Source organism: Camelina sativa, chromosome 16 (genome assembly GCF_030686135.1).
Source record: "Camelina sativa cultivar CO46 ecotype springtype chromosome 16, ASM3068613v1".
Lineage (NCBI taxonomy): Eukaryota > Viridiplantae > Streptophyta > Magnoliopsida > Brassicales > Brassicaceae > Camelina > Camelina sativa.
Window position 1 is genome coordinate 28,059,307 of NC_141895.1, and position 13,794 is coordinate 28,073,100.

At 36.5% G+C, this 13,794-nt stretch overlaps 5 protein-coding genes across 8 annotated transcripts; 3 read left to right on the top strand and 2 right to left on the bottom strand.

Moving 5' to 3' along the window:
* Positions 1 to 1,575: 1,575 nt before the first annotated feature.
* LOC104752446 (uncharacterized protein At2g39795, mitochondrial-like) lies at positions 1,576 to 3,101 on the bottom strand. 2 transcript variants are annotated; one of them, XM_010474583.3, is made up of 3 exons: positions 2,785 to 3,101; positions 2,051 to 2,378; positions 1,576 to 1,956 (listed from the first exon to the last, which is right to left on the bottom strand). In XM_010474583.3, exons 1-3 carry the CDS (start codon positions 3,025 to 3,027, stop codon positions 1,913 to 1,915), a joined length of 615 nt encoding a protein of 204 aa, XP_010472885.2. In that variant the 5' UTR covers positions 3,028 to 3,101; the 3' UTR covers positions 1,576 to 1,912. The 2 variants fall into 2 exon arrangements, with proteins under 2 accessions (XP_010472885.2, XP_087346418.1); XM_087490292.1 differs by having other exon boundaries at positions 1,598 to 1,956; positions 2,044 to 2,378; positions 2,785 to 3,075.
* Positions 3,102 to 3,442: 341 nt separating this feature from the next.
* LOC104752447 (uncharacterized) lies at positions 3,443 to 6,022 on the top strand. Its single transcript, XM_010474584.3, has 4 exons — positions 3,443 to 4,500; positions 4,620 to 5,026; positions 5,440 to 5,538; positions 5,667 to 6,022. The coding sequence occupies exons 1-4, from the start codon at positions 3,628 to 3,630 to the stop codon at positions 5,881 to 5,883; spliced, it is 1,596 nt and encodes a 531-aa protein (XP_010472886.1). The 5' UTR covers positions 3,443 to 3,627; the 3' UTR covers positions 5,884 to 6,022.
* On the top strand, positions 5,987 to 8,621 carry LOC104752448 (uncharacterized). Its single transcript, XM_010474585.3, has 4 exons — positions 5,987 to 6,911; positions 7,045 to 7,451; positions 7,896 to 7,994; positions 8,254 to 8,621. The coding sequence occupies exons 1-4, from the start codon at positions 6,204 to 6,206 to the stop codon at positions 8,465 to 8,467; spliced, it is 1,428 nt and encodes a 475-aa protein (XP_010472887.1). The 5' UTR covers positions 5,987 to 6,203; the 3' UTR covers positions 8,468 to 8,621.
* A 482-nt stretch (positions 8,622 to 9,103) lies between these two features.
* On the bottom strand, positions 9,104 to 10,807 carry LOC104752449 (uncharacterized). Its single transcript, XM_010474586.3, has 4 exons — positions 10,320 to 10,807; positions 9,835 to 9,884; positions 9,677 to 9,729; positions 9,104 to 9,509 (listed from the first exon to the last, which is right to left on the bottom strand). The coding sequence occupies exons 1-4, from the start codon at positions 10,610 to 10,612 to the stop codon at positions 9,240 to 9,242; spliced, it is 666 nt and encodes a 221-aa protein (XP_010472888.3). The 5' UTR covers positions 10,613 to 10,807; the 3' UTR covers positions 9,104 to 9,239.
* Positions 10,808 to 11,659: 852 nt separating this feature from the next.
* LOC104752450 (deSI-like protein At4g17486) lies at positions 11,660 to 13,780 on the top strand. 3 transcript variants are annotated; one of them, XM_087490940.1, is made up of 4 exons: positions 11,660 to 11,931; positions 12,023 to 12,371; positions 12,584 to 12,871; positions 13,315 to 13,780. In XM_087490940.1, exons 2-4 carry the CDS (start codon positions 12,239 to 12,241, stop codon positions 13,578 to 13,580), a joined length of 687 nt encoding a protein of 228 aa, XP_087347066.1. In that variant the 5' UTR covers positions 11,660 to 11,931; positions 12,023 to 12,238; the 3' UTR covers positions 13,581 to 13,780. The 3 variants fall into 3 exon arrangements, with proteins under 3 accessions (XP_087347066.1, XP_087347067.1, XP_087347065.1); XM_087490941.1 differs by having other exon boundaries at positions 11,664 to 11,783; XM_087490939.1 differs by having other exon boundaries at positions 11,888 to 11,931; positions 12,584 to 12,883.
* Positions 13,781 to 13,794: the final 14 nt, after the last annotated feature.

Sequence of the window (13,794 nt, forward strand, 5' to 3'; positions counted from 1 at the left end):
TACATGTAGTGAAAAGAAATAGACATTAATCTAACAAAGTAACAAGTGAAAGAGTTCTTCGTCAGAGGTTGTTGTTTTTCTCGCCATGTGACACTATTAAAGTTAAATTTTGATGGTTCTTTTTAATCTAATCTTGTCAAGTCCCTTTTCTTATTTCACATTAATTTTTCACCATTGCTAAATTTTATATATATATATATTTTTTTGACAACTTTAGCGTTGCTAATTTTACTCGAATAGAAACAGAACTCAGAAAAACATATCCATTATTGATTATATTTATCATTATTACATGTGTGTTACTTTTACACACTTCTTACACACTTCATGATTTCTAGTTTTTGTAATAATATGTGACCATGTGGGTGAGAGCCTGAGAGGGTTCTATTAGTGAAAATGTTACACTCCGTCTGTCTTTTAAAATCGATGTTTTGGGATATTTTTTTATCCCACAAAGATTGATGTTTTGTAAACTTTAAAAAGTAATCATTGAAAATATTTAGAATTTTAAATTGTTATTAGTTTAAAATTAAATAATATCTCTTTAATTAAAGAAAAATATATATTTAAACTCAGTAACTATTGTTTTCTTAAAATGTGTAAAAACTTCTAAACATTAATCTTTATAAGACAGGAGTCTTTATTAATCTAAGATTTAGTGAATTATAACCCAAAGATTCTGTGACATTTGCTTTGGATAGGTCCGTATCAAGTTGATGTTTACATTAAAGTTATAATAATTAATATAATGCTAATCATTGCAGCTTTTATTCAAAAAAAATAAAAATAATCATTGCAGTTAACAATCCATATTTTCCACAAATCAAGATGTTAACGATACGGGAATCATGTTGTTATGCACCAATCACCACAATTACCTCACTAATCCCCCACATAATCCTAATACGTCACATCGATTAAGATTTTTATGGAGATACCAAAATCATATTTCACAGTGGAAAAGATCCAAAATTCATATAGATAATGACGTTTTTATTTTACATATACTGAAGTCTATTAGATGTTAATTGACCATTTATCATCATTTTATTTTTCATCAGAGACAAAATAGACCAAAATACAGAATCAAATGAACAAAAACTCCAAACTTATATTATTACTTCAGAATTCAGATAGATAAACAAAACCAGTAACAAACCTATTAAAATCAACCTTCACTGTATTTTTCCTAAATATCTTTTTTCAAAAAACAAAAAACGGAATTAACACTTCTAATCATAGTAGTCCATATTCGAAGTCTAATCCATAGAACTGAGATTAGTAGAAAGTCTTCACTAATTAATTATGTGGATTCAGCTGGCTTGTCCCTTTTAACTTCTGGTGTTTCACACTGTAAATCCACAGTTCCCACACTATGGAATTAAAATTAAAAAGTTGCTCCTCTGTTAAGGAACATTAGAATTGATTTGGAAGTCACCAATGCAGACAAAAGTGTTAGATAGCAAGTTCCTAAGGGGGGGAGAAAAAGTTACCCGAGAAGTCAATCATTTTACAAACTTAACTAAGGCACTTTCAATTTCCATTGCTGGTAAGACACATGTAGCAAACAAGAGACACCATAAACATGTGACATGTATTGCTGAAATGATGTGACCAATCTAGGGTACTTTTTACACAATCTGCAAGCTCAAAACCAAACAAACAAATTTTTTGCAAATGAATTTATTGAAAGATATCCAAATCAACGAGAGTCATAGTGACATACACAACGGCCAGTGCATTCTTTGGAACCAAACAGTGGAAAATCGAAGACTCTTGCTGCAGGCTGATGTCTATTTTTGCTCAACATAAGATTTAACGCTCTCCATCCATCTAACGTACTCACCTTTACCTTTGTTCTTCATATACTGATGCAAGAAAACAGCAAGCTCGTCGCCTATACCTCTTTCCTCTAAAAATTGATAAAGAGCGTCTTGAAGCTGATCATCCAATTCCCTGTAATAACAAATATAGGCAAAGAAAACAACTTGACCTTTATTCACAGTAATCTTATATCACATTTTTAAATTCAAGAAAAGGAGCAAGTCACCGTTCTCAAACTCTGGTCCACCATAGGAAGACGGTGAACTCTTGATGGCTTTACGAATACAGAGTTTCGATATCTCTATGGTATCTGGCCAAGCAGAACACATGATCTCTAAACCCTCACCAGTACCACCCTTAGAGATGTTGACAATGAAAGTGATGTGAAGAATATATTCAGGTTCAGTGCTAGTAGATTTAGAAGTCGGAACTGATCTATCAAACATGGTTGCTTCAATCTTGATGACTTCATTCTCCCCAAATTTCCTCTTCATGCTAATCCACTGCTCTCCAGGCCGTTCAGCCACAGTGAATGGACCAAAACTGTTGGGAGGCTGCAAATGTTGTACAAGCAAAGCGCTCTGGTTATCCAATGTAGCCAGCAGAAATAGAGGAGCCAAAGTTCATGGTCAATAAGGCGAACTAGAAAGTTTATCATTTGTCACTAGCTAACATATGGGTTTATAAGAGCTTACTGCAGCTAGCAAATCCCAAAACAGAGAGGCCAATTCAGAGACGTGAACATTTTCTTCATTATTGATCTAATAGCATACAAATAGCATCAAGCTAAGTTTGGCAGATCAACATTGATATGATTCCCAAGCAAGAAAAGTTCAATTGATAAATAACACTAATCCAAAATCAGATTCCAAGAAGGCTTAAAGTATCTATCTAGCTTTAACGTATTGACCAAAAACCAGAAAAAGAAAGAAGAAGGAAAAGGATTCAATCATAGAATACCAGAAGAGGAGGCGAGTGATCGAGTTCGTAATCAATCTCATTACGGATTAGTCTCAAAATGTTGCCCTCGAAAGCTGATCTCTGCATTTCTGACACGTAACTCCCCGAGCTCAGACATTTGCGGCTGATCAAAAATATTGGATTTTGATTCGTGGGCAAACCAATTCTAGGGCTCCGGTAAGAAATTGAAGGAGACGAATTAGAAAAGAGTGTTCTTCTCAGACATCTGACGAAGCGAGCCATTTGACACTTGACAGAGATGAATCGTATAGCAAAGATTTAGGGTTTAACACAGTAAGATGTTCCATCGTACGGCTGATCGTGCGTTCGATCTTTTTTCTTTTGGGTCTAAACTAATCTACACCGTTCAATTGTGATCAGTAAAAAATCATGACAAATACATAATTATATTCGTAAAGATAGATGTTTTGGTTTATTTTTTTTGGCCCACAAAAAAAGATTAATGTTTTGTAAAAAATAATATTTAAAATTTTGAATTGTTATTGATTTAAAATTAAATAATATATTTTTAGTTAAAGAAAAAAATATATTTAAATTTGGTAATCATTGGTTTTTGATAAAAGTTATTGTTATACAGTATGATTATTTATAGTATCTGATCAAACTATATATTAAAAATAAAAATCATTTGTAAGTTAAACTATAGAAAAAAGAAAAGTATTTTTATTTATTTGGCGGCAGTTGTGATTATTGCTACCGCCTATCAGATGTTTTTGTTTGGTCGTCGTCTTCTAGGTCTTACAGTTTTGTGAAAGAGTCTCTTTTTTTTTTTTTTTTAAATGTGTGAGTAAAGAGAAAAAAGTCTGATTCTTTGAAGCATCAATGGCGACGGAGTACGAGCGGAAGAGATTGGAGAACATAAGACGGAACGATGAGATGATGGCCGCTCTCAATGTCCGTGCCAAAGCTTCTTCTCTTCTCTCCGCCGCAACCGCGTCCAAACGCTCTGGAGATGATATTAGTAAATCATTTAAGATGAAGAAGAAGAAGCCCAAACCTGAAACACCCGTCGTCGTTCGACAGTCACTACGCACCAGAGGATTGAACCCTGATTCCGGTGGCTTACCCAATGGCTTCTCTGATTATCGCACACAAAACACTTTGTCTTCTTCTAGTAAGCAATCGCCACGTTTATTGGCTCCTCTGCCCTTTGATTCCGCTTATGAAGGTGATGATGCTTCCTATACCCATTTGGTTGATACTCTTTTGGGTATTACTACTGCCAGTACTAGTAGAGGTAATTTGGTTAAGGGAGAAATTGGATCTGTTAAGGATGAGAACGAGTCTTCTTCTTCTACGGTGAGGACTAGGACTAGGAGTACTTCTCGTGCTTCTAAAGTTTCTGTTAAAAAGGAAGAGCCAGATGATGATTCCTTCTTCAGTGATTGTGTTAAGGATGAATTTGGTTTTCCTGTTATTAAGTCTGAGAAGATTGAGTTTGAGAAAGGTTTTGATCATGAATTGTTGAGTTTAGAACCGCGTAATGTAGCCCGTGTTGTGCCTGGGAGGATTTTTTCTGTCGAGTTCTTACCTTGCGAGAATGTTAAGATGATCGCTGCTGGTGACAAACTTGGGAATGTTGGTTTTTGGAATTTGGATTGTGAGAGCGAGGAAGATGGTGATGGGATATATCTATTCACCCCTCACTCAGCACCGGTGTCATCTATTGTGTTTCAGCAAAACTCTTTATCAAGGGTAAGTTTCAATTTAAGGACACTTGTCTTATATTATTTAGTTTTGTGTTTGAAACTATGATTGGAGAAAAGTTTATCTCTTCTTTTAGTCATTTTAGTTCGTTGCTGCATTCATGATAGGTTATTACCAGCTGCTATGATGGTCTCATCCGGTTGATGGATGTCGAGAAGTCGGTTTTTGATTTGGTTTATTCCACGGACAAACCTATATATTCACTCACGCAGAGACCAAATGATGAGCAAAGCTTATACTTTGGTGAGGATTATGGAATGTTCAATATATGGGACCTCCGAGCAGGAAAATCAGTTTTTCATTGGGAGTTACATGAACACAGGATTAACTCTGTAGACTTCAACCCGCAAAATCCCCATATTATGGCTACAAGCTCCTCAGATGGAACTGCTTGCCTCTGGGACTTGAGAAGCATGGGAGCCCAAAAACCGAAAACACTGACTACTGTAAATCATTCTAGGGCTGTGCACTCTGCTTATTTCTCACCTTCTGGCCTTTCACTTGCAACTACAAGGTATCTTGTCATTTTTTCCTCAGCCTGTTCAATAATATAATTCATTAATAACTACAAGTATCTGTTTACTGATAATCTCGTTGATTTGATGTTTGTTTTTGTTTGAAACATCACTGTGGAGAGACTAAGTAATATATGTTCTAGTTTTGTTGAGGTTTATAAAGTCTGCGTAATTACGTGTGGGAATCACTTTTCTTAGCAAGAAACCTGGTGCCTTGATGGTTTTGAGTTTTGACACAGGAAAATTTAATACATCTCTTAAACTTTTAGCAATGTAGACAAGAGTGAACATGTGTACAGTGAAACTGATGTATAATGTGGGTCACTAGCATACTATGTGAAATGCTTATGGCTATTCTATTTCTACGTACATCTCTGGGGTTTGCTAAACTCTTGTTTTGTTTTCCTTGTAGCCTTGACGACAACATTGGTATTCTAAGCGGCATCAATTTTGAGAATGCTTCCATGATATATCACAATAATAATACCAGCAGGTGGATCTCCAAATTCAAGTATGTTCCAGCATCTCTGTTCCCAATACTCTTTTTCCACTTTTTATATGAGAAATGAAAAGAAGTAGGCATCGGTTTTCTAGTCTCTCTGTCAAAAAATTTGAAGCTGGTAATGATTTTGATTGCAGGGGAGTGTGGGGGTGGGATGATTCACACATCTATGTCGGCAATTTGTCAAGGAAGATTGATGTGATAAATCCAAAACTAAAGCGAACAGTGATGGAACTGCAAAACCCTCTGATGAAAGCTATACCGTGCAGAATCCATTGTCATCCTCATAATGTTGGGACGCTTGCAGGAGCCACAGGTGGAGGACAAGTCTATGTTTGGACAGCAAAGTTGTAGCACACTTTTGACCATTTTCAATCAGCATGACATGTTGTGTTGTTTTTTTTTTTTGATCTCCCTTACAGAAATGCATAAAGACTAGAATTGAGTTTATTATGTTGACTGTAGCTTTAATTTAAATTCTATTAATCCTAAAGCTGAGTCGTCAACAAATGAAAGCTCCTCCTTCATCTACCATCGGTTTTTTTTGGCGGGAAATGTGATTCTATTCTACCGCCCATCCCCGACCATTAAAGATGTTACCTTTTCATTTTTTCTTTGTTTTCCGATTACAACATTAAAAAGTCTCTATCTTTTTTTTGTTCACTGACGCTTCAATGGCGACGGAGTACGAGCGGAAGAGATTGGAGAACATAAGACGGAACGATGAGATGATGGCGGCTCTCAATGTCCGTGCCAAAGCTTCTCTTCTCGTTGCCCCAACCAAATCCACTCGCGAAGACGTGAAGAAGAGTACCAAACCCACCACAGTCATCCGCGAGTCTAAACGCACCAGAGGCTTGACTCCCGATTCCGCTGGTTTACCCTTTAACCACAAACGTACCCACAACACAAGGCCTCTTCACAAGGCATCATCAACTCCTATGCCATTCGATGTGGCTTATGAAGGAGAGGATGATTCTCTTACGCAATTTGTTGATACTCTTTTGGGTATTATTTCCAGAGGAACTGGAGCGGTTAAGGATGATAACGAGTCTCCTCCTCCTATGGTGATGAGAAGTAGAACTAGTTCTATTGGTGTTGTCAATAATAGAGATGAGGCAGATTTGCCCACTGGTTTTGATCTGGAATCTTTGAGCTTAGAGCCGCATAATGTAGCACGTGTTGTGCCTGGGAGAGTTTTGGTTGCAAAGTTCTTGCCTTGCCTTGATGTTAAGATGATTGCTGCAGGGGGCGCACATGGGAGCGTTGGTTTTTGGAATTTGGATTGCCAGGGTGATGATGATGATGATGGGATCTACCTATTCACCCCTCACACAAATGTAGTTACATCTCTTGTGTTTCAGCAAAACTCTTTCTATAGGGTAAGTAAGTAAGTAAGGCTTCCATTAATTAAAGGACTTGTCTTTCTTTTGTACGTTTGTGTTTGAAATTCGTTGGCTCGAGAAAAAGTTATCTCTTTTTCATATATATCTTTGTGGGTGCATTTTGGGGCAGGTTATTACCAGCAGCTATGATGGTCTTATCCGGGTGATGGATGTTGAGAAATTGGTTTTTGATTCTGTTTGTTCGCGGGATGAATCTATATATTCTCTCTCTCAGAGACCAAATGATGAGCAAAGCTTATTCTTTAGCGAGGGAAACGGAATGTTCAATCTATGGGACCTCCGAGCCGGAAAGTCAGTTTTCCATTGGGAGCTACATGAACTCAGGATTAACTCTGTAGACTTCAACCCGCAAAATCCCCATATCATGGCTACAAGCTCCTCAGATGGAACTGCTTGCCTCTGGGACTTGAGAAGCATGGGAGCCCCAAAACCAAAAACATTGACTACTGTAAATCATTCTAGGGCTGTGGACTCTGCTTATTTCTCACCTTCTGGCCTTTTACTTGCAACTACAAGGTATCTCTTGTCAATTTTTTCCTCACTATGTTCAATACATAATACATTCCATTAAGAACAACAAATATCAGTTTAGCTAATAATCTCTTTGGTTTAAGAAAACACCTCTGCTGTTGTTTGAAACATAAATGTGAAGAAATTAAGTAAAGATATGATGTCGTGATGGTTTTGAATAACATTACTGCCCTGAAGGAAATAAGCATGCAAATTACTCTAACCCAGCAAGAAATCAATCATGGTGGTTAAGATATGGTCACTCTGCTTTAGTATGTACAAGTTTTACCTACTGAGATAAGAGTAAACATGCATAGAGTCAGTGAAGTTGATTTTTATAATGTAGCTCTTTGGCATTGTTCTTTTACTGTATCGGTAACATGTGGAATGCTAGTGGTCTACTTGTATCTTTGGGCCTGTTAAACTCTCTCAGCTTTGTTTTCCTTGTAGTTGTGACAACAATGTTGGTATTCTAAGTGGCCGCAATTTTGAGGATACTTCGATGATATATCACAAAAATAGCACTTTAAGGAATATCTGCAATTTCAGGTATGCTCCAGTATCTTGTACCTTAATAAACCTCTAAGTAGTTCATGTACATTTTTTTCTTGATGCACTTTTGTTCTGACCAAAATAATAACTGCACACAACTAATTGTTACAAGTCTTTCACTGTTCCTATGACCACCAATACATTTTTCTCCCCACTTTGTATGAGAAATGAAAAGAAGTAGGCATTGCTTTCTTCTGTCTGTAAAACAAAAAAAAAATTGAAACTGAAGCTGGTAATAATATTATGATGATTGCAGGGGAGTGTGGGGGTGGGATGATTCATGTATAATAATCGGAAATATGTCAAAAGGAATTGATGTGATCTCTCCAGAACGAAAGCGAATAGCGATGTCACTGCAAAGCCCTCTGATGAAATCTATTCCAAGCAGAATAAACTGCCATCCTCTCAATGTTGGGACGCTTGCAGGATCCACAGCTGGAGGAGAGGTCTATGTTTGGACAGCAAACTAACTACGCATAATATTACCATTTTCAATCATCACAAGGTCTTACAAAATGTATTAAAAGACTTAAGAAGAATTGAGGTTCTTTTTTAAAATGTAGTAGCTTCTTGGGTTTTGGATGGGAGGTTTATTTGTTTCCAAAACAATCTCTTTTTATCTCTCTTTCAGCTCCATTCGTGAGACTTGCTGCCTGCAAGTCTTTTAAAAAATGATGCTTTTCTTTTTGGCAAAATTTTGAAATGAAATATGTATCTGAATACATAAGTAAGAAGAGAAAAGTCTCAACGTTTTTCTGATAACACAAATGTCATATCAGTAGTGCCGTTGTAATAACACAAATCTTGATATGGGTAAGGCAAATAAGTTATGCTTCACCTGCTTGATGTTTTCTCTCTAGCCTAGTTAATTACTGCATCGGTAAAATGTGAAATACTAGTGGTTGCCTACTTAACTTGGACAACAAAGTAGCATACTTATTAACCAATTCCAACTAGCATTATGTGTTGTTTCGTTTTCTTCTGTCGTATAGAAATGGAAGCAGTTTTTTTCTTATTTTTTTACTATCTTATAGCTTAAACGCAAATCCTTGAGATCTATATTAATTGTCGAAGCGATTCAATAAAAAAAAAAAAAAGAAGCGAAATCAGAGAATTGCATCAACTGCTGTATTAGTTCCAAAAAAATAATAACCCACAAAAGGGTACATCCTTGTTCATCTACAACCTAAGTTTCCCTTCTAATCATCTCAACGAGGTTTATCACCTGGTTTCTTCTATACATTAACCTTGTGTTCTTTTTTCTGGTTTTGATTCTTCTTTTGGGGAGAGTTTGGTGGATTGATCATCTTGGGTTTTGGTTGGAGCATTCCCTGAAGGTTTTTTTGCTTCCAAAACAATATCTTTGATTGTCTCTTCGATTTTTCCAAGTCTCTCTTTCATCTCCATTAGCTCGTCGTGAGACTTGGTTGCTGCTTCTTTTGCTAACGCCTTTTGTTCAGCTTCTTCTTTCTCTTTCTTTTCTTCTTCTTTCCGTTTCTTCTCTCCAAGTTCCTGAGAATAATATCATGGGGGCATATGTTCGTTCAGAGGATATATAATAATAGGCAGCTTTGGCCAGAATGAACATGGTGGACAAACACTAACACATGACTCAAATCTCTCTATAAAGAAAGACCCATCTATCCGTTTAATAGTAATGAACAAGATGGATAACTCACAGCGTCCATGATCTTCATTTTACGGCGAGCATATTGAGCAACCAGATACACAGCTGTTACAAGAATCAATAGCCAACACTGAGAGATCTTTGACAGAAACAGCATTGAACTGAAGAATTAAAAGAGAGAAAAAATGTGAAGAGAGTAAACTGCAATACCTACAGATGGCAAGCAGACGATGATGAATTGAACCACATGCCAATCAAACCTAACACAAAAAGCAAAAATCCAAATGAGGACTTACACTACAAGAACTCAACTTGTACTAAAAACAAGAGGGATGGTTTCAGAAAGTCAAAGAGATAATAGCAGCAGACACTGAGAACCAGTATAGACTATAGAGTGATCTCTCCCCTAATTGTTATCAGCCTAAAGAAGCTCACATTCTACAATTCAGAGGTTCTGTAACATTCATCATTACTCTTTGCCTAAAAATTTACTTGAACATCTATATGGTAAGTGGCAATACAAAAAAGAGAGGGTCTTTCTATGATTTAAAGGCTCGGAGAAGCAAGAATCAAACCCCATCATAACACTTCTGATAAACTAAACAAAAAGGGACAAGATCAATGACAAAAGAAACGAAGAGTATGTAGCAAAAACCCTCTTAAATCTTATCTCGGGCATAACTGTAAATAATTACCCAAATTTATTGGTCTTGGGTGGTTCAGTGAACAAGATCTTGGCAGCGGTCACGAAATCGAGCTTATCGAGTTTCTTATAAGTCTCATCGTAGCGAGAAACAACACTAGTTTCAGTCTCGTTTTGATGAGCAACACTAGATTCCGTCTTCTTCTCGAGTTTGTTCCCAGCACCATTCTCTCCTTTAGTGCATAGATGTCGGATCCCGTAAAGCTTCAACCGGGTCGAGAGTCCGACCCACGAGCCTCTGCCGCGAATCATCGTCCTGGATCTCTCTCCCGGCGAGGTACACATGAGCGTGCGTTTCAAAACGCAGTCTTTTTGATCGAGGAGGCTAGTGGTGGACTGGTGGGTTTCCGCGATAACCGAAACCGGACCGGTCTCGGGTTTATTAATTGCTTCGATCAATTCAATTTTCAATTTAATGGTTGAGACAAACGAATTACTTTTTCAATTTCTGTGATACGATTTTAATTACAAAACCAAAGCAAAAGGGGGGGGGGGGGGGGGGGGGGGGGGGGGGCTTCATAAAGTTTAAGTAGAGTAAGTTCAATCAAAATGTCGTATTTTTGTTACCTTTTATTTTCAGTGGTCTCTTTCAGTTTGCCTCTTCTTTTTCCAGCTCTGGAGACTATTTGTGGGAGCTACGATGTCGACCTCTCTCTTTTTTTTTTTTTCTTTTCCATTTTTAATTAGTTACAATTATAGTATATATTTTATGCTAGGGTAGCATTTTAATTTGAGTTTTAACCAACGCAAATTAGTGGCAGGCCTCTAATTATTTCATATTTTCAAAATAGAAAGTTGAACTTTTCATACAACTGGAAACTCTTTTTTTTTATATAGTTTATATAGTCTTTACAACATCTTGCACATTATTATATAGTTTTCAAAAATTATACATATATATAGTTTTAATAAGCTGATTTAAATAAAGAATATACGCCAAATGATCGATTAAAATATTGTTGTCGACACAACATTCAATAAGCAAACATAGATCCATGATTAGTGTAATTTCCCCCCCCCCCCCCCCCCCCCCCCCAAATTTTAGTTTCCGCAAAGAAAAAAATCAGTTTATTGTACAATCTCACTTTACATTTTGCACCATAATTAGTCGCACCACTTTTCACACATATTAATTTAAAAATTTAAGGTCTATTGAAAAAGAAAAAGGGTGGTCTTGAGACAAAAAAAAAAGTTGAGCCAAAGATAAGGAATATTAAGCTTTATTTTTGGACCCCATAATAAACTGTAAATTATTAAAGCAATATACCGCCAATATTAATTTAAAAAGTAAGTCTAGGCATATTTATAATTCATTGGCTTTGTAACTGAGATATTAGCCGTATTATATAAGTCGTATTTATTCGTTGGTAATGAAGAAAAAATATATAAATATGTTAAAAGTGAAAATAAAAGCAATTATCAAAAAGACAAAATTGTTGTATGGGAAGTAGAGTAGGTAATTTGTTTATTCAAGATTCAAGAACTACTAGTAATTAATAATAGCTCATTATCTTCCTTAAATCTATTTAACCGAAAAGGGGGAAAAAATACAGTAGTAGTAGTATATAATTGACATCGGAAATCTCAAAGGCCAAGTCGTTTTGGTTGGTATTTTTTGTGTAATTATGAAAAAAGGTTAAATAAATTCTCATCAACTCAACTCACTCCGTTTTTTTTTTCTTCTAATTATTATAGAGGAAGAACGACGAACCAGTCAGTCATCTTCTATCGGAAAAAGCTTCCGTCCGGCCGATTTCTGACGCCGGCGATACTCTCTCTCTCCTCTGTCTTTATCTTGTTTTGTTTCTCTCTCTGTCTCTGTTTACTTCTTTCCGGTGGTCAAATGAGTGAGAAAGATCCTTAGTTGTAAAAGAGAGGGGGAGGGGGAATAGAATTTGAAAGGAAAAGATAATGCTTTGCCGGAAAAACTCAAGCTTTGTGGATAGAGGAAATGTTCCGGTTTACCTCAATGTTTACGATCTAACTCCCTTTAATGGCTATGCTTACTGGCTCGGTCTTGGCGTTTACCATTCCGGTGTTGAAGGTTTGTCTCTTTTTTTTTTTTTTTTTTTTTTTTTTGGTTTCTTGGATTTTCTTGAATTTGTTTTCTCTCTTTTTTCTTAGATCTAAATAAGGACTAGTTGTTGTATATTATATCATACTATTAGATCGGATTTTTCTTGGGGATTTCAAGTCATTTATAATTCCAAAGTATATATTGAATTTAAGTTTCATTTTTGTTGTTGTTGTGTATAGTTCATGGTATAGAGTATGCATTTGGAGCTCATGAATATCCAAGCACTGGGATTTTCGAAGGAGAACCAAAACAATGTGAAGGCTTTACGTTTAGGAAATCGATTCTGATTGGTAAAACGGATCTTGGTCCTTTGGAAGTGAGAGCTACTATGGAACAACTTGCTGACAAGTACAAGGGGAGTTCTTACAATCTCATCACCAAGAACTGCAACCATTTCTGCGACGAGACTTGTATTAAGTTGACTGGGAATCCAATCCCTAGTTGGGTTAACCGCCTTGCAAGAATCGGTAAAATCTCTGGTAACTTTCCCTCTTTCTTTAGCATTTTTGTTCTGGAAGCTAGAGGGAAACTGATTCAAGTAGTTATGTATAATGAGTGATTCTAATACTCAACGGCCTTTAGAGTATCAGCCATTTTGGTTACATGTAGAACAAGGGGTTGGCTAAGGTAGTGAACAATAAACATGCTTCAAGTTTCAATCTTTACGCATATTATTAGTAAATGAGTTTAGCTTCTTTCTTCTCGGGTCTGGCTTGGAAGATTCCATCTTTATGCTTGAGTGCCAAAGTTCAGCTTCTGGGTTTATTGATATGTACATTTTTTGATCGATAGGAACAGCTACTGACTTGGGATTGGCTTAAAGTTTCCATTATTTAGACATTTTGGACAGGACTCTGTTTCTTCTGTGTTCTGAAGAGCTTCTGTAACTTTTGTGTGTTGATTAATTCAGGGTTCATGTGCAACTGTGTGCTTCCTGCGACCATAAACGCGACCAGGCTTGGAAACAACAGAATCAATCAAGACAAATCATGTGAAGCAGAAACTGAGAAGAAGAAACTGACGAGTGCATCAAGCAGAGAAGAGGGGTCTACGATCGCTACTCCTTCGTCGTCGTCTTCGTCTCCTTCAGTTCAAGTCCGCGGTCGAAGCAGGAAAAGGCGTCCTCGTGCTCTGCAACCTTCATCGCCATTGATTCTCGGATCTTCCTCCGTTTGACTTATAAATAAAAGAATATGGCCTTTGTTGTGTTATTATTAAAAGAATCCATTTTTGATCTCTCAACTAGAGAGAGAGACCACTCTGTTTTATTCCTTTTTTATTTCGAGTGTGCGCTTTGTAATCTTGTTAATATGCAAATCTTGTTTACATTTTCGTTTCAGTTTTTGGATATTATTTTTACACATTTACATATCAAATCAGATCTCAGTCA